Raw genomic sequence first — 24,109 nt, 5'->3', positions numbered from 1 at the left:
GTGCCTTATAAGGAGTAGCGCATTAAAGTCTCATTTGCAGAGGTGTCCCACTTTTCACTGTTGGCTTGTTTCAAAACCCCAGGAGGAGCTGACCTTGCTAAAGTGGAGGTCCTCCAGGAGGAGCTTAAGGCAGCCCGTCTGCAGATCAATGAGCTGAGTGGCAAAGTGTTGCAGCTCCAGTATGAGAATCGAGTGCTGCTATCCAACATGCAGCGCTACGACCTGGCTTCCCATCTGGGCATCCGAGGCAGCCCGCGAGACAGTGATGCGGAAAGTGACGGAGGGCGGGACGATGACACCCCCTCAGCCTCGGCCTCCTCTCCTCGTTTGCTTCCGCCCCACCGTAAAAGGGAGGGCCCAATTGGAGGTGAGAGTGATCCGGATGAAGTGAGGAACATCCGTTGCCTTACTCCAACACGCTCCCTTTACTCGCCTGTGGAGAGTCGTTTTTTATCCAGAAGCCTGAAGGAACGGCAACAAATGATAGACATCCGAATCGAGGCCGAAAGGCTGTGCCGGACCATCGACAGGCTCATCGCTGACACCAGCACCATCATTGCTGAGGCTCGGGTTTATGTTACGAATGGTGAGCTGTATGCCAGGCTGGATGATGACGAGGAAGGTGGCAGGTATGTAAGAGGTGAAGGTGGCTATAAGTGACCCCACAGGCTGACTCCGACTGTTAAAAAGTTACCATTTGCTTCTCAGAATCCGAGAACATGAGCTGCTATATCGCATTAACGCACAGATGAAAGCCTTTAGAAAGGAGCTACAGGGCTTCATTGACCGGCTTGATGTTCCCAAACAAGATGACAAACAACCAGAGGAACCTCTATCTGTAAGTTTGTTCCCACCCATGAAGCACTGTGCAAAGGTCCTAGGTCATCATTACTTTGGTTGATTTAGCAAAGTCATTAATCACATAAAGGGGTACTTCAGTTTATCTGCCCAACATATATGGTTTGGTCAAAAAGGTCAAAACGGTCTCCAAAATTAAGTCTCAGTTTTAATGCAATTAAACAAAGCTGTAAAATAATCCAATATGGAACCAAATAAAGTTGTTGTATACAGTAATAATCCAATTAAAGTCAACAAGAACCTAAGAACCCATTTTTCCCAGAGTGTCACTGAACACACCACACTGCCAAACATCCATCCATCCATCTTCTACCGCTTGTCCCTTTCGGAGTCGCGAGGGGTGCTGGAGTCTATCAAACAGTCAAGGGTAATATTTAGCTTGCCGGCTATTCTTCATAGTTTTGTAGAGTCTGATCACCTTGATGGTGCTAAGAAGGCTACAAGCAAGACTTGCGGTTTGCTACTTTAAATTTACATCAAAGATTAGTTCCTCCTTGTAACCCCCACTGATGTAAAGGTCGGTTGTGCTACCAGGCTGTTTGACAGAACTGAACGTAAACATGTAAGGCTGCGGAGTCACAAAACGTGACGTGTTGTGCTGTAAGAAATCTCACGCATGCGTGATTGCATCTATCCATGTAAACAAAGTCATGTGAGCACACAGCTGTTGTCGGTGTGTTCTTGGATATACTGGAACAGGCTATGTTTCCATGCACTATAAATTAGACTGATTTCTTAAACAGTTAGTTTTTTTGTATTTTCACACCAACATATGAAGCCCCAGTGTCCATGCACACTTTCTAATGCGACTATTGGTCATACGCCGTGTGCCTTCCGTACACTGAGGGGCGTTAATTTCCTTTGAGAGCGGATACATGTATTGCTTTTCCGGTTGACCTATGACGTCACACCAAAACAAGGCATCTTTGCGGCTCCTCACAAGTCAACAGCCCAGTTCTTGTTGTACCTAATGTCCGCTGTAATATTGGCAGAGATTACAAATATTACGTTTCTAATAGCTACGCTGATATTAAATTTCAGACAGCTATGTTCCAAAATTGTGTCACAAACATGACCGGAACAAAGACTGGTGGGAGAAAGTTGTTTTGAAGGAATTTTCGGACGGAGAATAGAAAGAAAACTTGAACTTGAACTCTCGAAGTTCATTCAGTAAGCTCTGTGGATTGATGGGAGGAGTTTTAAATTTGAAGGAAAAGATCGTACATGCCCCAATTTCACTTCAAATGGTGGTTGCTATTGTTGTGTACAAGCTTGCCAGTTGTACTGAATACAGAGTTATTGCTAATCCTTTTGGAGTGCACAAATGCAGCGTGAAGAGGTTTGTGTACACTCTCTTCCCTCTCACTTGTATTTGTTCTGGAGTCCAAACGTAGCCGGCATTCTCTATTTTCATAGCTACCTTTTGAAATAAATCTCAGGTTTTTTTTCTCCCATCAATGCAATTCAAAATGTTTCATTCTTTAATTTGTGAATCAAATATACAGTCTCCTTTTCATTCCACTTGGTACCTACGGTATGTCTTGAATGAATGGGATCCACTTACGGGTTATGTCTCGCGCCGCGTTGACACTGGCACATGCGCGAAATGAATGGTCCCCTATGGCACCCACACCCACTCGAGAGATCTAGTTTTCAATCACATAATCTCGGTGTGTTCGTGTGACTTTTCAAAAGCCAAACACGATCAGATTAAGGTGTTTTCATGGGTTATATAATGCTTAATTAGAGCCGAATTGTTGGTAAAATCAGACTAATTTAGTGCATGGAAACATAGTCAGAAGTGCCAGTACTTTGACAAAAAAGGCAGGGCTAAGCGTTTATGGCAAAAATCTAAATCACATTTAACGGAACCTTTTAGCCCGATTTCGGTAAATGCCCCATTATTCCACTCTTAACTGCTTTACTTTTTGGTCAACGTCATTCTTATAGTAGCAAAAGTGTGTCCAAACAACTAACACAGAATTCCTTTTAGATACAAGCTTTTAACGTTGTACTTTTGGCTCCATATTTTAGTTTTCCTCCATGACACTTCTCTGTAGCGGACTGAATGGGACATTGTTACTTGGCTGTTTCTTATTCTTCTGCTCGGTTTCTGTCAGCCTTCACGCTTCGCAACACCTGGCTTCCTGTTGGGTTAACTACACAATCAGTACATAATTTCAAGGGGATAGTGTATTAGTAGAGAACAAATTTTACAAAGGGGAAAAAATCTAACTAATCGACAAAGCATTTTTCCGTCGGTTAAAATCTCTGAATAAAAATAGAGCACCAAAAATACATGTTAGTTTTATCACAGAAAAAGGGGCTGAAAGGATTGGAGAAGTCTCTAAAAAAAAAAAAAAAATCTCAACAACAATTTAAAGATAGAACAAAACGATATTATATAAGAAACATATATACTGTATGGTAATACTATACTTATTAATAACAGATAACAGATTTGTTTTAAATGTATGTTCACATCCTTTTTTAAAGAATATATACAGTACATCATAGCAAATCATGTGATGACGTCATATCAACCACACCCCTAACCACGCCCCCACCACCACAGGTATTTTGCCAATTTAGCGGAAACCCTAACATTAACAAAGTAAAAATGTCTTACATTACGATCATGCTTTGTCAGAGATGTTTTGTAATGTTATTCTGGGATATTAGCACCTAAAGAAATGCTCGTACATCAGTTTAGGAATATGGGGGCGGGTGGATTTTTCTGGCTGGCTGAAATATTGTGTAAATTATTTGATGACATTTTCTGGTCGAGTCTTCAATTACAGAATGTTTCGCAGGCTCAATATTGCATTTCATTAATTAATAGAGAAGGTTAAAACATTTTTCATGCAGCAATATGAAGCCATCCCCCCTGAAAATGATCTGTCTAGGGTATACTTGTTAATGATTAAAAATTAGACCTATTTGCGATTAATTTGGAGTTAACTATGTGAAGTGAAGTGAATTATATTTATATAGCGCTTTACTCTAGTGACTCAAAGCGCTTTACATAGTGAAACTATGAACAATGAGATTAATCGCGATTAAATATTGTAATCATTTGACAGCCCTAGTATGTATACATTTTAGTGTGACGCCCACCTCACACAAGTACCTCTTTATTTTATTGAGGTACATAATCTTTATTTTATTGAGGGACATAATTGTTTTTACTTTTTATTTCTGTTACAAACTTCTTAATCTCTTTGCCTTCAGTAGCTCTGTGCACATGTGTTCCTACACACTTACTACTTCAACTGGGTGTAACAGGGAGCCTGTTGATTAGATTAAGTGCTGAGGCCACTAAGCTACAAGCTACAGGCTTGTATATCGTTCTAACAGGAGTACTAGAGCGTAGATGCAAATAATACAAATCTCTCCTTCTGCTCCTGACCCACTAATTGGGAAACATTGACCTATAGAGTAAATTAAATGGAGTCAAAATAGTTTATTTAAAAAAATGTCATTTAAACAGGAAACCTAGAGGTGGCCTATGACTTTAGCACAGTATTGTTCATAATTTTTGTTGTCTGTCTTATGCTAACTACTTGTCAATTTGCTCCTCCTACCCATTTTATTTCACTCATCAAGATGTTTCAGCCCATTATTTTGCTGATCCTCATTCTTGTTCTGTTCTCCTCACTTTCCTATGCCACCATTTTTAAACTTGTGTTTCTTTTCACCCTTTTCTTTGTTCTGTAGGGCTCAAAATGTATACGTTGTGCATCCCCCCCCCCCCCCCCCCCCATTTATTCAGTCATTTTATTATTATGTTGAACATATTACACAAGGTCACTCAAGGTACAAAACATGATCATTTATCAAGTACGACACAGTCCCCTCATCAATTCAGATGCTTTCACCTTACGCTGGAGTACAACTACCTTCGGGAGAAAGTAAAACGTCAGGTGAGTATTTCCTGAATTTTCATTAACTTTAAACATTAGATAACATGTGTATACTTAGACAAATGATCCAGGCCTGTGATCTGATGTGCCACAGTAAATTATTCTATCTCACCTGAATTATCTATCTATTTACTACAGATATATTTTTCTTATTAATCTATGCCAATGGTGTATAGTTACAGAGCGAATAGTTAAATGTTCTCCCACTAGATGGCAGGATGTACATATACTGTATGCCGTGATGTTTTTCATTTTTTAATGTAGAGTATGAGCCATGGTGCAGTACAGGTTGGGAAACCCGCTCAAGGCTATTTGGAAATGTACTGTTGAGTCTGATTGGAACATGCAGTTACGGATGCTAGCTGGTGTGTGGCTATGAAGTAGCATGTGCTTTAAACCACACTCCCTGATGCCTTAAGAGTCGCACTGGAGAACAAGCTGACACCATGGGGATTCTGGCAAGCATGTTGCTAGTGTCAATCTGTGAATCCTGGTTCGTTGGACTGTTGACTCTCCACATTTTGGGAACATATTTATACAGACGAGAACATACAGATGTAATAGTGCAGATTGAGACAAAGTGTGCCCATGTTATGACATCAGGGCTAAATTGGGGTTCGAAGCAGAATATTTACTGTTTACAAATCCAGCACTAACGCAACAGGCCACAAGGGAGAGTCTAAATATTCGAGAAATTTGCCATCATATCCTTGACAGTGACGAGACAGAAAGAGGCTAGGGAACAAGTTTGAGGTAAAAATTTCCTATTAATTGCCCTATGAAATGGAATGGAACTTTATTGTCATTGCACTTAAAAAGTACAACGCAATTTGGTGTCAGTAGAACCCGTCCAAGAAAAAACATACAGTAAAGGGGTGGACAGAACAGAAAGACTGATGGGCTGCTACAAGGGTGGCGCCCCGTAGAAAGGTAAAAAAGTGGGGGGAGTGGGAGGAGGACAAAAGAGAAACTCCCAAAGTAAGCTCCTATGTGGGGAAGGGGGCTCAGTTTGAGACCAGAGAAAAAACATCCCACATCACCACTTACTACGAAACACAAAAGACGAGACTTGCAACGGGTCAGAAGCTGCAGCCGCTAGGGGCGCTGCTTTGTTGTCCATCATACCGCACAGGGTGAAGGGGCGAAAACTTGACATGTGGAGGGTGGGGTACGTGGTGTGTGGCATGTATTTTCTGTGGATGCGCGTGTGTGTACCTAAACCTGAAGAATCGCATAACAACAAAAGTCAACAAACAACAGTTGTATGTCCATGAAAGATGAGGAAGAAATTTAGAGCTTCTTCTCTGCGCTGTCCTCTGGGGGAGTCTCATAGCAATGACCTTGGCAAGCCGTTCCAGCGAGAAACATAATCCAAATTAGAATGTTTGTGTTTGAGCGAGCAAAAACAAATTTAAACGATTCATTTTTTTGGTCCTCAATTTGATCATAACTTTGTCTTGTAAAGCAGACAGCTTGTCCAGGGTGTTATCCAGTTTGCGATTTAGTTCAGAAACCACCAAAGTCTGAGTGCCCACAGCTCTGCCCATCTTTCATTCATTTGTGGCAGCTTTGGGGTACCTTGAATGGCTGCTAGCATCTTCCAAATATGTGGCTACACCAAGGCAACGCTTACTCTAATCAGCAGATGTCCTGTTATCATGATTCCGAATAGGTAGATGTCTTCAACGTCCTTGACTGAAAGAATTGACAGGCACACGACCCTTTACTTCTCCCAATAGTCAAACGTTACGTCAGGACAGGCAGGTTCCCCCTAACCCAAGCTTTTCGTCGAGAAGATCTTGTCAATTTCGTTGAGAGGTCACTTGATCAATTCCATTATTTATATTTTGTAGAGCAGTGCAAAATCCTCATTATCCTTCATTTAATATTGATATTTTACCTGTGCTAATTCACGTAAAACAGGGCCCCCCACGTATCGCACAGCATGTGATCTGCGTAAAGTGAGGGCCGGCCTTGCGTGACATGATGTCAGCTTTAAAAAGGTACCTGAGTTGATACTTGTGGATGCAGGAGTCAGAAGTGAGAACAGGCTTGGGTGGAGCTGTTTTCCCATCTACAGGTAGCCAATTGTGGGGAGAAAAGGAGATAATTAGACATTCAACATCTGAGTTGTTTAAGTTCTGACATTTATAGTCACAGGAGGCAAATACACAACTAAATCAATGTTTGACTACTCGGTTAAAAACAAGAAATTATAGAACGAAAGTGTCTTCAGTCCTCCAGACACACTACTGCACTTTACTGCAGATTAAATCATGTTGCAATATTAAAACTCACTTTTCCAACTTCACACTGCCAAGAATATGAGAGAAAATGTGGAGACGTGGAGCAAGAATGAGACATTTGATCTTTAGAATTCACTCTATACTACTTGACACTCATTGGTTTTGTTTCTTATTTAGGCAAAAACTATACAATCAATTGTACACATACACATTGAAAACATGATTTTCCTAAAGAAAATGGAAAAATAATGTTGTGTTAGTGGCTCAGAAAGGGACAGAGAGGGGGAGGGACAGAGAGAGAGAAAAAGAGATTTTTTTTACTTAATGACACGATTCCAGCTGTGGGAAGTCCCTCTCCAGTTATTTTTGACAGAAATACAACATTCAATACTGTACTTCTCTGCTTGACTATAGTAGTCTCCTTGAAATACATGAAATAATCAAGACTGCATTGGACTTAGAGGTAAGGGTCTATTTGGACACATTTCTGATGCGAGTAACTTGTGATACATCTTGGAAACATGGCACGTAAAAGCAAAGGAACAAATTACAGATTATTGTCACGTGTTTTGTGTACCGTATGTTTTTTATATATTTTGTCACTTTTAGCCTTAGCCGATTGTGCCAAAATAATAAGTAATACTTTGATTGCTTAAGGCAGGCGTGTCCAACTCATTTTAATGGTGGGCACAGTTAAGTGTGTGCGTGCGTGTGTGTGTGTGTGTGTGTGTATAAAGTACTCAACTTTTTCGGTGTAAATGTGGCAATGTGCAATTTAGAACAGCATTCATAATTGTCATTTTTGGTCCTGTTAAAATGTACCAGAGTCCAATTGCTCTGCTAGTACAGTTTGTTTGATCAATTGTAAACATGGCCGAGGAACAAAAATATGATATAATCTAAATGGGGAACACAAGTCTTGTGCTGAAAGATATAAAAATCCCACCAGTCTGCATCCCAGTGAGAGCAGACATAGTACATTAATTTATTGTTTTATTATGTTCGTATATCTTGTTTAGCACTTAGCACTACTGCTACATGATTCGTATTTCACGATAGAATGGAATTATCTTTATTGTCATTGCACAAGTACAACAACATTTTGCTTTCAGCACAAATCCGTACAAGATTAGACAAGCATTGTACAGGATTACAGAACAGGACTGCTGATGGGTCACCACTCACTAGACGCTGGGGGGAGGATGAGTAAAATAAAGTTGATCTCAGACTGGGCTACTATTGAGGGGGCCCAGTGAGAAAAAAACTTGATAGAAAAGCACGTATACTATTATTATGTACATACTGTCGTTATTGTGGTACTCATTGGGCTAAATTTGGGACCTGGGGTACCAAATTCCGTGCTATCCCATGTGTGTCCTGATATGACAATAAAGTTCCTAGAAAATAGTACGCAACTATTATTTATTGCTAAAATGTGTGAATCTTAAAAAAACAGTATTCCAGTCAGTTTATTAAATTATTATTTAAAACCATGGTAACTACCTTATGGACACGGTCTCGTTTTATTGTTTTGTACAAAAAATTTCGCTTAACTAGAACAAGGATATAATACATGAACAAGGGATTGATTTAAAAACAAAATGGAGTATTATCGCCTCAATTTCAACCACTTTTACTCTTCTGTCATTGCACACAAACATATTGCACATGCACAGGTCGCCAATGACTCCCACCGAGTAGTTTATTTTTTTTAAGTTTATTTTTTTTTTAACTAGGCACTTAACTTAAATTTATATCTGCACCCTAACAAAAAGTAGATATTTAAATTGCCAGTATTGTAAAATTGATGTATTTGATGTAACTAAAGTAGTACAAAGAAGGTCGATTTATTTGCCATTTAGGGCTACTGAACACATCGTACGGGTATCTGTAAGGATCCGTATGAAATAAATACAGTATTCTTAACTAATATTTCTTTTGTATGTACTCTTTTATATGACGTTGTTATTGACATTTAGATTACAAAAGCATTTTAATTACAACATCTTAAAGACATAACAAAAGTGACAGCGGACTTGTTTCTGCGACACATGGACCCGATACCCAAGGGTGTAGTGAACAAAGTTGGAAACATAAGTGAAGTGTGACCATTTTTTCAGTTATAAATTACTTTTTGAGGTTTTCAATAATACTAATATACTGTGAGTGTTTACTACATTGCTTTGTCCCAAGAAGGTCCGTCGTTGAACCTGCTCTGCTGTCACTTTCGTTGTGTCCGTTGCATATTGTGCGGTTTAAAGGGGAACTGCACTTATTTTGGAATTTTGCCTATTGTTCACAATCATTATGAGAGACAAGAAGACAAATGTTTTTTTCCCCCCGCTTTATAACATATAAAAATTTGCTCGTTCTAGGTGGCGAGCAATGCAGCTGATTGATTGATTGATTGAAACTTTTATTAGTAGATTGCACGGTGAAGTACATATTCCGTACAGTTGACCACTAAATGGTAACACTCGAATAAGTTTTTCAACTTGTTTAAGTCGGGGTCCACATAAATTGATTCATGATACAGATATATACTATCAAATATATACTAACATCATAATACAGTCATCACACAAGATAATCATCAGAGTATATACATTGAATTATTTACATTATTTACATTATTTACAATCCGGGGTGTGGGATATGGAGGGGTGGGGGGTGGGGTTTAGGTTTGGTTGGTATCAACACTTCAGTCATCAACAATCAGCATCAACAATTGCATCATCAGAGAAATGGATTTTGAAACAGTGTAGGACTGACTTGGTACGATATGTAGAGCAAGTAGTGGACATAGAGAGAGAGATCAGAAAGTATAAGAAAAAGTGTCTACATTTGATTGTTTACATATGAATATTTACAATCCGAAGAGGTATTATGTGGAAGGGAGGGTGTTAGTTTAGGGTTGTAGTTGCCTGGAGGTGTTCTTTTAGTGCGGTTTTGAAGGAGGATAGAGATGCCCTTTCTTTTACACCTGTTGGGAGTGCATTCCATACTGATGTGGCATAGAAAGAGAATGAGTTAAGACCTTTGTTAGTTCGGAATCTGGGTTTAACGTGGTTAGTGGAGCTAATAAGAGCAATCAATTCAACCTCTAAATCACTTTAACAATGCATTAAAAAACTATCAACAATACTTCATTTACGTTCTGCAACCTGTATAATAACCAAACTGTAGCGACATTGTTATTGTAAGAGCGAACACTGACTAACTCTTTTTCTAGCGTACTCGCACATCACCATGATACGGTATTAGCCGTAAAAGCCAACTACGGCAAGAGATAAGCTAGCTTTTATGACAACACGAAACATGTTTGAGTTTGTAATGCACAACACAATGCGATATAACACCAACTAATTGAAAAACATGAACAATTATATTACAGTATCTGTAAAGTATTAGCCCACCTTTCATGTTTTGTTTGTACACAGCCAACCAGACAGTGTAGTTGTACTAACACGCATGGCGTGCTGCGTGTATCATGATCGATATTAAAGTGACTCAGTCCATGGACAGTTGTTAGTCTGGTTCAGCTGGCCGGGGACGTTTCTTGTTGATTTTGGGTAAGCAATCCATTTATGTCAAAATAGCTTGGCTCAAAGTTCCATATTTATAGCGTCAAAATCGCTTTCATCTCACTCTCCCTTTGTGCTCGCTTATATAAGCAGCAGCATATTCAGCTTCAAAAGATAAGGTTGTGAATCCTCATTTGTCCAGAAATAGTTGTCTTTATTGTCTGTTACCAAGTCTGCCATGATTAGAAAACACACTCCTGTTTGATTCCCGAATTAGGAACACACAGCTGATGCCAGAAGTCAGACATACACTGCTATTGAAACAGAAATCAATGCGCTGAAGAAATCAGTCCAATAAATGATAAAAACTTGCACTGTGTATATAAAATGTTGCTGTAGGGTTTTGAAGGCATCTTTCAAGTGTTTTTGATCATCTTTAAAATTGTAAAAAAAATAAAAAAATGTGTGTTCTTGTCTCCCATAATGATTGTGGACGATAAACAAAATTCCCAAAAAAGTGCAGTTCCCCTTTAAAGTTAAGTTGTGGCTTTACATTATTGCGTTTTGTCATTTTTATTTGTCGTGGCCTTTACAATCGTGCTGTAGTTGAAAGTTTTTGTGTTGTAATAAATGATATTGTCTAGTGGCGTGGTGCATTTGGTATGATCTTTCTCGACCGTCCGCCATTTTTGTTTTGATGACGCCACAGACAAACACACAGACTTAATGTTGACAACCTTCTCATTAAAAGTGCTAAACTACATAGAAAGTATTTTATAAAGTCTCTTCTTTTTTGTAGTATAGAAAAAATAATCTATATATTGCCTTTCAAATCGATGCTTGATCGATGCCTATCTTCCGGAAGGCCAACTTGTCGAGCGCAGATCGATATACTTTAAGTTTAGGAATGTAAATCGATATATAGATCAATCGTTACAACACTACAAAACAACAATTACAATTTTTAAATATAACAGCAGAGACATTGACTCCATAAAAGTGAGTGTAGGAAGTGACGTAGTTAGAGGTGCATGCGCGGTCCGATCGTGACTTCCGGTACGGATAGTGTAGTATGATCTGTCCATGTATCTGTCCAAGCCTTCTTAGATTGCTTAGATTGCTCTACACCCTGTCAGCCATGTTGTAGTTTTTAAGTGCTTCCATTGTCGCTGCCCGTTCAGTACCGAAAGACCTGATCGGTCTACGCATTGGCGAAGACTATGTCACTTCTTTTTAACAATTTATTGCGACGTAGCTTCTACAACATCACGTGCTGTGATATTTGAATGTTTTATTGTTTGGTATTAAAAGTTATTATTCATGGTTGGTTTTGGTTTAAAGTCATATCCAACAATTGGGACAACAAATTTTTACTGTCAACTGAGTTTCGTTTTTTTAATGATTATTGCTGGTGGTGTGCCACCGGTATTTTTCAACGCACAAAATGTGTTTTGGCTCAAAAAAGGTTGTAAAACACTGGCTTAATCGATATATAGATCACTTGTTACACCCCCACAAAACAACAATTAAAACATTCAAATATCACAGCAGACATTGATTGCCTAAAAGTGAGTGTAGGAAGTGACGTATTCAGGTGCATGCGCGGTCCGATCGTGTGTTCCGGTTTGTCATTTGTTATATTTACAGCAGAGACAAATGACTCCGTAAATATGAATGTAGGAAGTGACGTATTTAGGTGTATGCGCGGTCCGATCGTGACTTCGCCTACCTCCCTTTTCTGCGCGGTGGCGTGACGCAAAATACGTCACAAATGTTGACCAATCACGCGTGGCCTTAGAAAACCCGTCTCGTTAACTTCAAAGAACCACCTCCTACCGTCCACTTCAAAGACTTTTCACGCTAATGTCATTCATGAGTGACAAGTTACTACTTTTGTTCTGCTATCTGGCGTTTGGAAAGTAGTGTCATAGTTATGCTGGTAAAAATACTCTCGCATACTTACAGGAGTGGACTCCGTGATATTTTTGGCACCTTCTCCTGTTCGAGTGGTGTAGTGGTTACTGGGCGTCTGTCATCGCACGTCCGTTCAGAGTGACATTGCTAGCAAAGCGGAGAGAAAATCGCACGTTTTTAGCCAGAAGTGGTAACAGGATTAATCTTGATTATTTTATGATGGAATATCGCATGAGAGCTGATGCTTGGCCCTCGGGATTGGACAATTTGGACCATTTTTTACATTGCTGCGTTCAAGGACTTAGATTCGTTGTAAATATAAGTTAGTTAGTTTCACTTATAAGCTGATTGACTAGTCTGTTTTATTGAGCTATGTGGAACGCGCTTCTTAACGGAACAGGGCTGCACGCTGGGGGCGGTGCAGGCGGGGGCTACGTCCCGGTTCAAGGATGGGAGTTTGTGCCTGGCACCCGAATGGAGAAGACAGAACGAGGCAGAGGCAAGCGGCACAGCCCGCAGAGGAGGGTCTCCTCTCCGCCCACCGTCTTCAGCCACATCTATGAGCCGCATTGCAGCGCCTCGTCTGGGGGAGGTGAGGGTGCTACGGGGATAACGCTGGAAGTCCTCAAGGGACAAATGTCTTCTGGCCCCGATGCCCCGCAGCAACAACATACAAAGCTAAAAAAGAAACTTGAGGATCTAAAAAAGAAGCATGTGCAGGACAAAGCGGAATGGATTCGGGAGAAGGAGTTGCTGCTAAGAGAAGTGGCTGACATACAAGTAACTACAATATAATGGCATTTTAAATGAGCATCACCTATACTCAGTATTACAGCTTTGTTAGTGTGTGCTAGATTCCTTCGTGGGACGGTGAATGGAGTCCCATTTGTATATCTAATGCACTTTTTGTTGTGTGCAGGGTGGGGAGAACCGTCGAATTTTGCTGGACTTAAAGACCGTTTTGGATGAAGTGCAGGTGGAGGTGAAGCGGGAGGAAGAGAAGAGGAGTGAGCTCCAGTTGCAGTACACCAGAGACAGATGTGGCTGGGAGGTGGAGAGGGCTGAGCTCAAGTGCAGGATTGCACAGGTAAAACAAGACTTTTTTTTTACCTTCTGCATGCATGTAGAATCATTCAACAAACCTAAAGTTAATTTAAACAGTTTGGGTATTCTATTCTGATATGTATTGCTTATTGTCTTGACTGGTTTTGGTGAAAGTTAGACAAGCCAATTGTAGAGGTTAATTTGTGTCTTTATTACGAAGGCTTTTTTTGGACACTGAATTTATGTAAACACGTTTTTGCGTTTGAATTACATCACATTATTCTAAATAGAAATTCAGTGAAAAAATAATCAGGGTATAAAAATGTTGTGTGAAAAAAATCAGCGCAGAAAAATTCAGTGTAAAAAAAAATCACTACAGAAATAAATGTTGCTTCAAAACTCAAAAGACACACTTCCGGTAATTTAAGACAAAAGCATCACATTGGCTGGTTCTGAAACAGGATTGATTGCCTTAGTCTTAATTTACTGGAAGTGAGTCTTTGAGTTTTGAAGCAATACATTTTTGCATTTAATTTTTATACGCATTTTCTTTTACTCTGAAATTTTACACAGTATATATTAGAACACCGTATTTTAACAAACTGAATTTTTAAACTCACACATTTTGCTCACAAATTTGTATTCACTGAAATAGTCTCTGGGCAAGGTTTAGTGTGTTTGCCTCACAATATGAAGGTCCTGGGTTCGATCCTGGGCTCAGGATCTTTCTGTGTTTGTGGAGTTTGCATGTTCTCCCCTTGACTGCGTGGGTTCCCTTCGGGTACTCCGGCTTCCTCCCACCTCCAAAGACATGCACCTAGGGACAGGTTGATTGGCGACACTACATTGTCCCGACTGTGTGAACGTGAGTGTGAATGTTGTCTGTTTATCTGTGTTGGCCCTGCGATGAGGTGTCGACTTGTCCAGGGTGTACCCCGCCTACCGCCCGAATGCAGCTGAGATAGGTTTCAGCACCCCCCGCGACTCCGAAAGGGACAAGGGGTGGAAAATGGATGGATGCATGGAAATAGCCAGCATAATTGGATGTAAAAAAAATTTGTTAGCAAATTCAAACACAAAAAAATCAATGACATAAATTCAGTGATAAAGACATAAAATTAACCGCCATGCCAATTTGCCACCCACATGACAAAGTGATATATCACCATGGACCCTGTCCAACTGTTACCCTCAATTTAAGAAATAAGATTTGCATTCCATGGAGACAAATCCTGTTATCCCAGCCCAAACACACACAGCCGACTTACTTAAAACATCAAGTTGATAAATCATCGACCTTTATTACTGTCAGCCACTGTTAACATGACATGGCTCAAGAATACTGGAGAGTAAAGTTTGCATGCCACTGGGATAGTATCTGAGATATTGCTTGTATCACTTGGCAGACTATATAGTTGCTCTCAAGCTGTGTGATGTTATGGGTGTTAAAAGGTATATGATGATCACTGAGAGATCTGATTGGTCATGCAATTGTCACTCCTTTGAAGGTATTGGAGCAGTGGGTTAAAGTGATGATGCCGTACCATATATTGTTCTGCTACTAACATGAGACACGACCAAAGAGGTTGCACTATATTAGCAGCCTACTTAACTCATGACTGCCATTTTTAATAGATAAGGCACGTGGTTGCTCTGTCTCTTTCCCATATTGATCGTTCAGACAGACCAACGGAAATATGAGTTGGAGCAAAGTTATGCTGGTTGGGGTTTGCGCCATTGTCTGAATGGTACATCCTGCCTCACTAGTGCCTGTTTACAATGTTTAAAGCATGCACGCTACCTTAAAGTCCTCATTAGGATCAGACTGCAGCAGCATGTCAATGAGGATGACTTACAATGTTCTATGTTGCTGCGAGTTTGATCAGCTAGCAGAGTGACGCCAAATGAAATAATATTGACTTGTATTATTTTGCAATATGAGATTTAGCGAGCCTGCCATATTGTAGCGTCTCATTGTTTTAATGATTGAAAAACAAACTAAAGCAATCTGCGTGTTGGCAAATTGCTATAATATTCAACGTTTGGCTTATAAATCAGCGCATTCTTTGCACTTTTAGCCAAAATGAGCTATACATTTAAACAATCCTCTGAGCATTGTTTTCATGCTGTGTGCTCTTTCACCACCAAATGTTGAACAAGCATCCAACAGGAGGTCCTCGGCCAGATATTTCCGGGCAGATTTGTCTGTGTGCTGCTGATTTATTAAAGCTGCCAGCAGCGTGGCGACATCTCACTGTGTCTCAGCAGCCAGATCCCCCTCCCGTCTTTACCGAGTCTCCCCACCACCCCTAAGAATGTGACATTAGTGTCCACTATAAATAGTGGGTCACCGTGGTGACACAGTTACCGTTATATATTCTGTGCCGTACAGTGACAGGCAGGGTGGTCACAAAGTGCAGTTTCAGACTAAACCTAAGTTGCTTGTGCATTCATGACTTTGTTTTCTTTCAACTGGCTGAAATTTGGCAGACCCGTGTTCCTGTTTGCATGTACAGCTTCTTCAGGATTTCCTTTCAGGGGAAAGTTTTCTTCTGCTGTTACTTGGCTGCTCATCGACCTTAGACATTCAACATACTTGTTTTTGCACTTTTATCATTTGTTTACATTTTGACGTTTAAATACACCCTGGTGTGGATGGCACCCATCATCTGCAAATCAAGACAACTTTAAGAAGAGCCTCGGGCCAGACAGAAAATGGGGTGACTTTTTTTTCTAGACTATAATTTCCTAACCCCAGGCCACAGGCAAAAATAGCACCACAACTCAGGCTTGTAAGAGGGTTTCGAGACTCCGCACTGAAATAACACTTAAACTCACTTGCATGCATTCTCTCCCTCTTCCCATTCTACACACACAAAGATGTACACAAGCATTTTCATGGTACTATTCCAGTTATAGGACAACATCCTTTGCACATACAGTCTTAACCACAGCACATTCACATATTTTACTATTTGAAACAAGGATTGCATTTCCAATATCATCATCTTATCTGATGAACAAAGCTTTTGACTTTGATGCAGTCTAACTGTCTGCTGCCTTAGAGACATAATCTCAATACTTAACCAAGGCTCATTAGTGTCATAATGTTTTTGGCCTTTACAAATCAAATTAATGAGGGACAGCATCATTTTGTGTAGTCCATTGACTCATAACATTCTTTAGTCATAATCCAATTTTGGAAGAAACAACTACATTGCTGTCTTACACAGAAATGTTCTGCTATGTGATTGTACACGTAGAAGCAAGATCATTGCTGTGTGACTCAGATCATGAGTTTCTGTCAGGCTCTAAACTGTATCCTGTGTTGGTGAAGTACCACAGACAAGAGGTCTGTTCTCTGAACCGCTAACCCTATGTGTGAGTTCTCACAGGATATTTTCATAGCTTTCAATCTTCCCTCCTCTAAACCCACTAACATTCATCCCTCCACCTTCCTTTCCTGCCGCTCCTTCATTCTCTTCATTCCTTTGCTTTTTTTAACAATCCCCCGCTCACATCTGGCTCTCATGCTTCTTTTTATTGTAATCCACCCCAAACCATTTACCACTGTGTCTTTCTTTCTACATCTGCTTTCTTTGCTTGTCTTCAGCTGGAAGCCAAAGAAGATTGCAGGTCGACAAGTGGAAGTGTCAAGTTAGCACCAGGTCCTCACTCATCAACATCGACGCTCAGTCAGGAAAAAGAGGAGCAGCGGAGGCTCCTGGCAGACACGCGCTCAACTACCATGGAGCTGCGCTGTCGTCTGGAGCACAACGAGAAAGACTGGTTGAAGGAGAAAGCCGACTTACTGGGGAGGTTTGATGTGGAAAGACAGGAATGGGAAAGCCAACTAAAGGATATGCAACGGAAAATAGAAGAGGTATGTTGAATATTTGCTAAGAATTAATGCTGTCTCTCATTTGAGGGTCGCATGAAAGACTGAACAAGTTTTTAAGTAGAAGAAGATAGTTTGGATACAAATTACTTATAATTTATGTTTAAAATACACGGCTTCCTCTATACCTCGTTTTTTCTTCACATTCTGTAGACTGGTCATACTGTCAAAACAATATTCCCGATCAGTGCAGCTGCAAAGTGTGAGGAGAGGATGTAGTGGAAGGAAAGGAGCAACCGTTGTTTTGCTCATTACCTAGGATGAGAGTGTTTGTGACTAGTGTCAACAGGGAATGTGGCATGTTAGAAAATGTGAGGGACTGAACCTAATGTGGGTGATTTAATTTGTAGTCTGTGAGGTTATTTATTTATTTCCATCTGTGTGGCAAAATGTTTATATGTTTTTGCTGTTTGTTTGATGGTTTGGATCAACAATGTAAAACTTGATTTGTTTCAAGAAGAGAAGTAATGAAAAGGAAGTGGGAGACATTTATTATTTATTGTACTTTTTTGTTACATTTTGAATTCCTAAAGGCAAATTCTCAGAAATTCTTCTGCATAGTCCATTTTGGGTGCACGCAGGCTTTTAAGAGATGCCAGAGTGATAGGGCACGCAAACGATCACTGCAACCCTAAGTTGTCTTCAGCAGTGCACTTAAACAGTTACCACGAGGAAGAAGAGCATTTCTTCAACCAATAGTTGCATTTTTACTGCCGAACTCAGATCATGACTGCCCGGTTCCAAAGTTCAAGTCCTTATGGATGAGCTCCTGACGCCCCAATTAGATAATAACATAGACGAAGAGAGACTTGAGCTCAAGATAATTTAATATGCCCAGAAAATAAAATATAATACTTAAATTATATAATTTTGTTTGGGGGAATTGCCCAGGACTGAAACAATTTGATATGATAATAACACGTGGCTGTCATTTGTCCTCCCAAGACCGAAAAAAAAGATAGGAAAACAGCCCCAAAAAAAAAAAACAGCCCGAAAACAAAGCAGGGCTAATGTTTGTGCCATGTAGACACTGATTGATGGCCGTGGTTTAACAATGTTTGCATTAAATACTGCAGTTGCTATTTTGGTATTCTGTGGTTGGAGGCCAACGCTATCCTACTTTATCATTTTTTTCCTTGATCTAATTTGCTCACATTTATTTGTTCAAATAGCATAATTACTGACTTTGTGTATTCATTTAGCATTTGTCTGAGTGTATTGTATATCAAAATATATTGTATCTACTATAATGGCAAGTATTTACATTGTTTTTCTTCTTCCTATTTGTAGTTGTACTGTGAGGTGAGGGCCAAGAGAGAGGAGACCGAATTGGCTGGTGGCAGGCGGGGTGAGGAAGAAGAGCATCACCTCAGTGTAAATTCCCTCAGCACTGGTTCTAGTGTGCTGAGTGACATTTCACAGCCGCACAGCAGCAGCAGTCAGTCAGAGGCCTTACCTGGCTTTAGCCACTACAACATTATCAGTGGAGGGGAGAGTGACATTTATTCCCCCACCTGTTGTCAAGTAGACCGCCTATGTGAACTGAATGCAGGTGGTCAATTTGCACGGAATGAAGATGCAGTTCCTGAATTGAAGTCTGGAGACTCTCTTCTTAATAGGAAAGAAGCTGTAGACACCTCAGAGCTTGAAGCTATTGTCCTTAAAACACCTGAATGTGGAAGGGCACCGAAAAATGTCTCCATAGGGAATGCAAATAATGTAGATTGTAGCCTTCAAGCAAGTTCTGTGTTGGCAGAGATGTGTTACGCCAGTGAGAAGAAGAAGAAGAGCACCACTGCTTTAAATGCTGTAAGTTGTTTTTTTTCTTAGCTCAACATGAAGTCATTTATGAACAATAGTGCTGGGGCACAAAGCTGTTCAACAACATTACCGGAAAGTAGAAGAACATATGGAGTTGGTCTAATTTTTGTAGCTAGCATGATTTAAAGGATTTGGTCTTGTGCACACGAAAAAAAGTCATACTAGAACATAAAATGACCTTCTCCAAACAGTTCCCACGTATTTGGAAGCAAAACATTTAAATGGGAGCTATGGTTTATCTCAAGACATTTTGCCCATATGGTTAGATTTATTTTAAATATTTGTGGAAAAATATCTACATTACTCTTGTGGTAATTAATATTCAGACATCTGTCCATCTCTTTTGTCTGTTTGTTACAGGCGCTGAAAGAGATTGCACGAGTAAGTGAAGAGCTCTGCAGCTACCAGGATAAGATAAAAAAGAACAGTGTGGAAAAAAGGTAAATACATCTTTGTAGCTACAGTAAACCTACTGTAGTATGCCAGCTCTGAACTATTAAAAGGGGAACTGCACTTTTTGGGGGAATTTTGTCTATCATTTAAAATCCCTATGTGAGACAAGAAGACATGTCTTTATCGCAAAAACAAAACGCTAGCAAGAAGTGGCTAACCATGCAGCGTAGAGTTCATATGTTTCGCCAATAAGGCAAAAACCGGCAACAGTACTCTATTTACATGCTGTGACCTGCATACTAACCAAGTACTAGTGACATTGTTATTATAAGAGCTAATGCCAAGGAACTATTTTTAGTAACATAGCGCCTAGATCACAGAGACAACTACTGCAGCAAGTGAGCTGCTGCATCGCCTCTGAGTTAGTAAAGGTTTGTGCTAGATTATAAACCATGTCTCTCACTTGTATAGCAGAATGTTCTGGGCATAAGCTGAGAAGTTGGTCAACTTTGAATTTCAATTTAGACTTGTGGACCTCGCTAGAAAGATTTGACAAGATGCTCGTTTGCTGCCATTTTTTTTTTTTTTTTACCAGAAGTGTGAGGATTATGACAAATTCATAATCCAAACAGGGAACACAATTCTTGTGCTGAAAGATATAAACAGCACATGAGGCGGCATGCCAGTGATAGTGGAAATTGTACAGTAAGTGATTGTTCGTAGTTTGTAATTCTTGTTTAGCACTTAGCAATACTACTACATGATGCTTAGTGTTTCCCTAGAGCTCGATCGGCTTATCACTCAGCTTCTAAAACTTGTAGCTCATCATCCTTATATTCAGGTTAAAAAATAGACTGTTCTGGATCATCATTAGTCCCAAAGTAATTGGTTTTGGCTTTCATGAAGTCTGTCATGATTAGTAGTAGTTGTTGAAGGAAATAGCAAACGTTGCGATGTGCTCTGTGAAATCATTGTTTCGGTAAGGCTCAAATTGGGTCATGGCAGAAATGCATTGTGGGTCTTGGGATGCTAACTGCTATATGCTATATGCTACTGCCGTAGCTATTAAAATGGATTACATCAACAATGGCGTACACTTATTCAGCCTGTTCACTATTCTTTATTTATTTTAAATTGCCTTTCAAATGTCTATTCTTGGTGTTGGATTTTATCAAAAAAAATTCCCCCAAAAATGCGACTTATACTCCAGTGCGACGTATATATGTTTTTTTCCTTCTTTATTGTGCATTTTCGGCCGGTGCGACGTATACTCCGGAGCGACATATAGTCCGAAAAATACGGTACATACAGTACTTGCAGCATGGATATAAAATGTTGATGGTGGTTTTAAATTTTTTTAGAGGGCTTTATTGACAAAATCAGAAAGAAAAAGTTTTAAAAAATTAAAGTGTTAGAATACTAGTAATATGAACTGCATTGTTTGAATTTGTTTCAGAAATCAATCTGAACTCCTGTGCCTCTCAGAAGAGAAGAACATTCCATTGGCCATGGATAAAACTGGATTTAACTCAAATCAGACACCATCTGACCTCAGCCAAATTTACTATCAACTTAAAGAATTGGAGAAGGAAAACTGGATCACCTTGTCGCCAGATCACACCTGGCGGGCCCAAAGAGGGTCGTACAATTCCTGGGGAAAGAATTCCACTGACAGCTGCAGAGATGTACAGACAAGCCTGGGAGCACTCTTTGATATGGATACAGTACCCCCTCCTATGCCTACCCGCAGCTTCTCCCGGAATCTGAGCTCTCCCTCCCAACGAGATATAGAACTCCACATCCCTGAATCCCCCATGACAACAATGACAAAGTGCCACAGCCCATGTGCTGTCGTAGACAAAAAGTATAGCCCATGTGCTGTCGTAGACAAAACGGGTAGCAGCCCATCTATTGTTAGGAAGTTTGAGGCAATGCTGCAAGAAAATGAAGGAAAAGTTTTCAAAGATGGTGTGGTCGCATCATGGTCCGTTCCTACAAATTCCAACTGTAACAGTGGCTGCTCCCACAACCGTTGGTCTTGTGATGCAAGCAAGTGTACTAGCAGTAAGTTGTCCACATCTGGGACTGTCCAGAAAAGCTTCTCTGAGGCCAACATATTGACTTCAACAAAAGACTGCTCACATTATACCCTTGGTGTTGGAAATGTACAGAACCGTCAGCTACAAATGGCCCCAATTGTTAAAGAATTACCTGTAGATCTGCTTTTGTCCTCACTGGAAACGACCAGCCCCAAACTACAAGGCTCCAGGAGAAACATTACGCTGGAACAAAAAACAGCAGAGTTCAACAGGACTTTGTTTCAAGCAGTGATGGGCCGTGGGGTAGAGCACAAAGACTGTGTTCCAGAAGCAAATACACACTCTTGTCAACCAGCCCTGTTAGTAGACTCTGTGTCCAATGAGGTTTTATTTCCCAGGTGTCAACCTGATGAAATCCCTGACATCATGGATGTGAATACTGAAGTTGAATTACGCATTTCCACCCCGGATCAAATCAAATGTAGCCCTGAAGTTCAAGAGGTCAGAAAGAAGCATGGCAGCATTTCTGTCGCTGTACCTGAACAATTAAATGTTGCAGTCAGGGAGGCAAACACAACAACCACTCACAGTCCTGAGCAACTGTCTGAGATTAAGAAAAAGGTTTGCACGGTGAGCAGTCCTACCAGGAGAACGCAATACAGGGCAACCACACACACTCCCCTTTCTAAGCCTGTATTGTCTGCAAATATTAATTCAGAACATAATGGAGAGGACATCACCTTCAAGAAGGACTATTTCTCAGGAGTGAAGCCTCAGCCGGCTGAGATCGAAAGATCACTCCAGCAGCCCTCTGCACAGAGCATAGAGAGACTCTTGACACAAAACTCAAAACTTGGTTTTGTTTCTCCCTCCCAGTCAGATGGCTGCAAACCTGGGCCTCGAATATTGAATGACCATCCCTGGAAACCCCTTACTCTCGCTGCGTACCCGCGCCCTGAGGGTTCACGTTCCAACTATGGCGCAGTAGAGATAATTTTGAAACACTATGAAAGTGCATCTCGGGCTCAACAGCACCAAAGCCAACACATTGAGACAGCTTCAAGTCCTAAACCCTGCCTCCAGAAAGACACCATCGAGTTGAACAAGCGCAATATGCATCCTTCTGTGAAGCAGTCGTCACTCACAAAGTCAGACGCCGGACTCAACAGCCCGGTGGCACAAATAAAGCTTTCAGTGCAGGTGAGTCAAGTCAAATCCAAGCATATTTTCAAATTATACATTTTAAAGCTTGGTATAAAATAGTCAACATTTTGTTTGATGGAAATATTTCAAGGTCAATAATAATGTCATCCAATCTAACAAACCTGTATGATTAACTAAGTCTCTCTAATGGGCATCTTGTTTATTCCATATGTGCAAAAAGAACAGAAGCAGGTCAAAGCCTTCATTATAATCTGGGGTGTTCCCTTGCTTAAATAAAGGCTGTTTATAAGTGGAACACATTTAGCAAACACACTTAACTTGACACAAAGCTATCACTTATGCCTTTCCCTTTAAGAACATTATAACTTTATTGAGTTTTTGTTGTGCCCATGTGGTTATGGCTTTGTTATAGATGCATGCAGACATTGAAGAGGGGATAGAAATCTTACAACATGTTACCCACGATTCGATTCTCATTCCTTGGATGACGATTAGATTCAGAATTGACTTTTTATTCAACACAATTCTTGATTCAAACCAATTCTTGTAATATATTATTTTGTGTAAGAATTATAGTAAAATATTTTCAAAATAAGTTACAGGTTACAAAAGCTTTTCTTGGCTGCTGACGTATGACGGGCAGCAAGCAAGTGCTGAGATTAGCGCATAAAACATCTTAAAAATGTATTCTTAAAAAAATGTGTATCGATTCTTAAAAATGATTAATCGTAGAATCGGTTTATATTAGGAATCACGATGCGGATGACTATTTTTTGAACACCCCCTAGTAGTTACTGGCTACAGTATGTACTGTCCACTAAAAATGACAATGGTGAAAATATGAAATATTTGTGTTGCTTTTCAGTTGCATTTGTCTGCAACATAAAAGACGTGTGTTTGTCATGTTGTTTTCACAGGACAAGGCTGAAAGTATTAATGCTGTTCGAAATGTGACTTGTTGTTTTCCCCAGGGCCAAGACAACTACAGATGGAAAACATGACTTCATGTAAAGTATTTTTGTGACTGGATTTGACTGTTGATAGGATGGTGTTGTCATCCTTAATGTTAATATGTCTTCACAGGAGAAAGAAGAGTCCTGCTTCCCCTTTAACCAGAATGCTTTCACAAAGCCTGCGCGTCCAGCCAATCGCCGCCTGCCCTCCCGCTGGGCCAGCCTGTCCCCAACTTCCTTCTCTACTGCCTTCACGTCTCCCTGGATCACACCTGTTGTACCTCCATCTATGCCCTCTCATAAACGCACTCCCTCTTTCCCTTACTCACATG

The 24,109-nt window shown here is 40.2% G+C and overlaps 2 protein-coding genes across 3 annotated transcripts in view; both read left to right on the top strand.

The window, feature by feature from the left end:
* Nucleotides 1–4,726, top strand: part of LOC133597613 (microtubule cross-linking factor 3) — a 13,787-nt gene extending 9,061 nt beyond the window's left edge. Inside the window, exons 9-11 of the mRNA XM_061950552.2 lie at nucleotides 83–629; nucleotides 709–838; nucleotides 4,465–4,726. Of these exons, the coding sequence (XP_061806536.1) occupies nucleotides 83–629; nucleotides 709–838; nucleotides 4,465–4,575 (788 nt within the window). The 3' untranslated portion in view covers nucleotides 4,576–4,726. The remainder of the gene's footprint in view (nucleotides 1–82; nucleotides 630–708; nucleotides 839–4,464) is intronic.
* Nucleotides 4,643–24,109, top strand: mtcl3a (MTCL family member 3a). Of its 2 annotated transcripts, none has more exons than XM_061950540.2 (8): nucleotides 4,643–4,781; nucleotides 13,385–13,552; nucleotides 17,123–17,392; nucleotides 18,698–19,216; nucleotides 19,589–19,668; nucleotides 21,078–22,860; nucleotides 23,796–23,831; nucleotides 23,908–24,109. In XM_061950540.2, the coding sequence occupies exons 1-7, from the start codon at nucleotides 4,644–4,646 to the stop codon at nucleotides 23,823–23,825; spliced, it is 2,988 nt and encodes a 995-aa protein (XP_061806524.1). In that variant the 5' UTR covers nucleotide 4,643; the 3' UTR covers nucleotides 23,826–23,831; nucleotides 23,908–24,109. The 2 variants fall into 2 exon arrangements, with proteins under 2 accessions (XP_061806524.1, XP_061806514.1); XM_061950530.2 differs by lacking the exon at nucleotides 4,643–4,781 and adding an exon at nucleotides 12,172–13,245.

The sequence above is a fragment of the Nerophis lumbriciformis genome, linkage group LG04, assembly GCF_033978685.3.
Source record: "Nerophis lumbriciformis linkage group LG04, RoL_Nlum_v2.1, whole genome shotgun sequence".
Classification (NCBI taxonomy): Eukaryota; Metazoa; Chordata; class Actinopteri; order Syngnathiformes; family Syngnathidae; genus Nerophis; species Nerophis lumbriciformis.
Note: the sequence above shows the minus strand (reverse complement) of the source record. Positions and strands in the feature narration are given on the sequence as shown.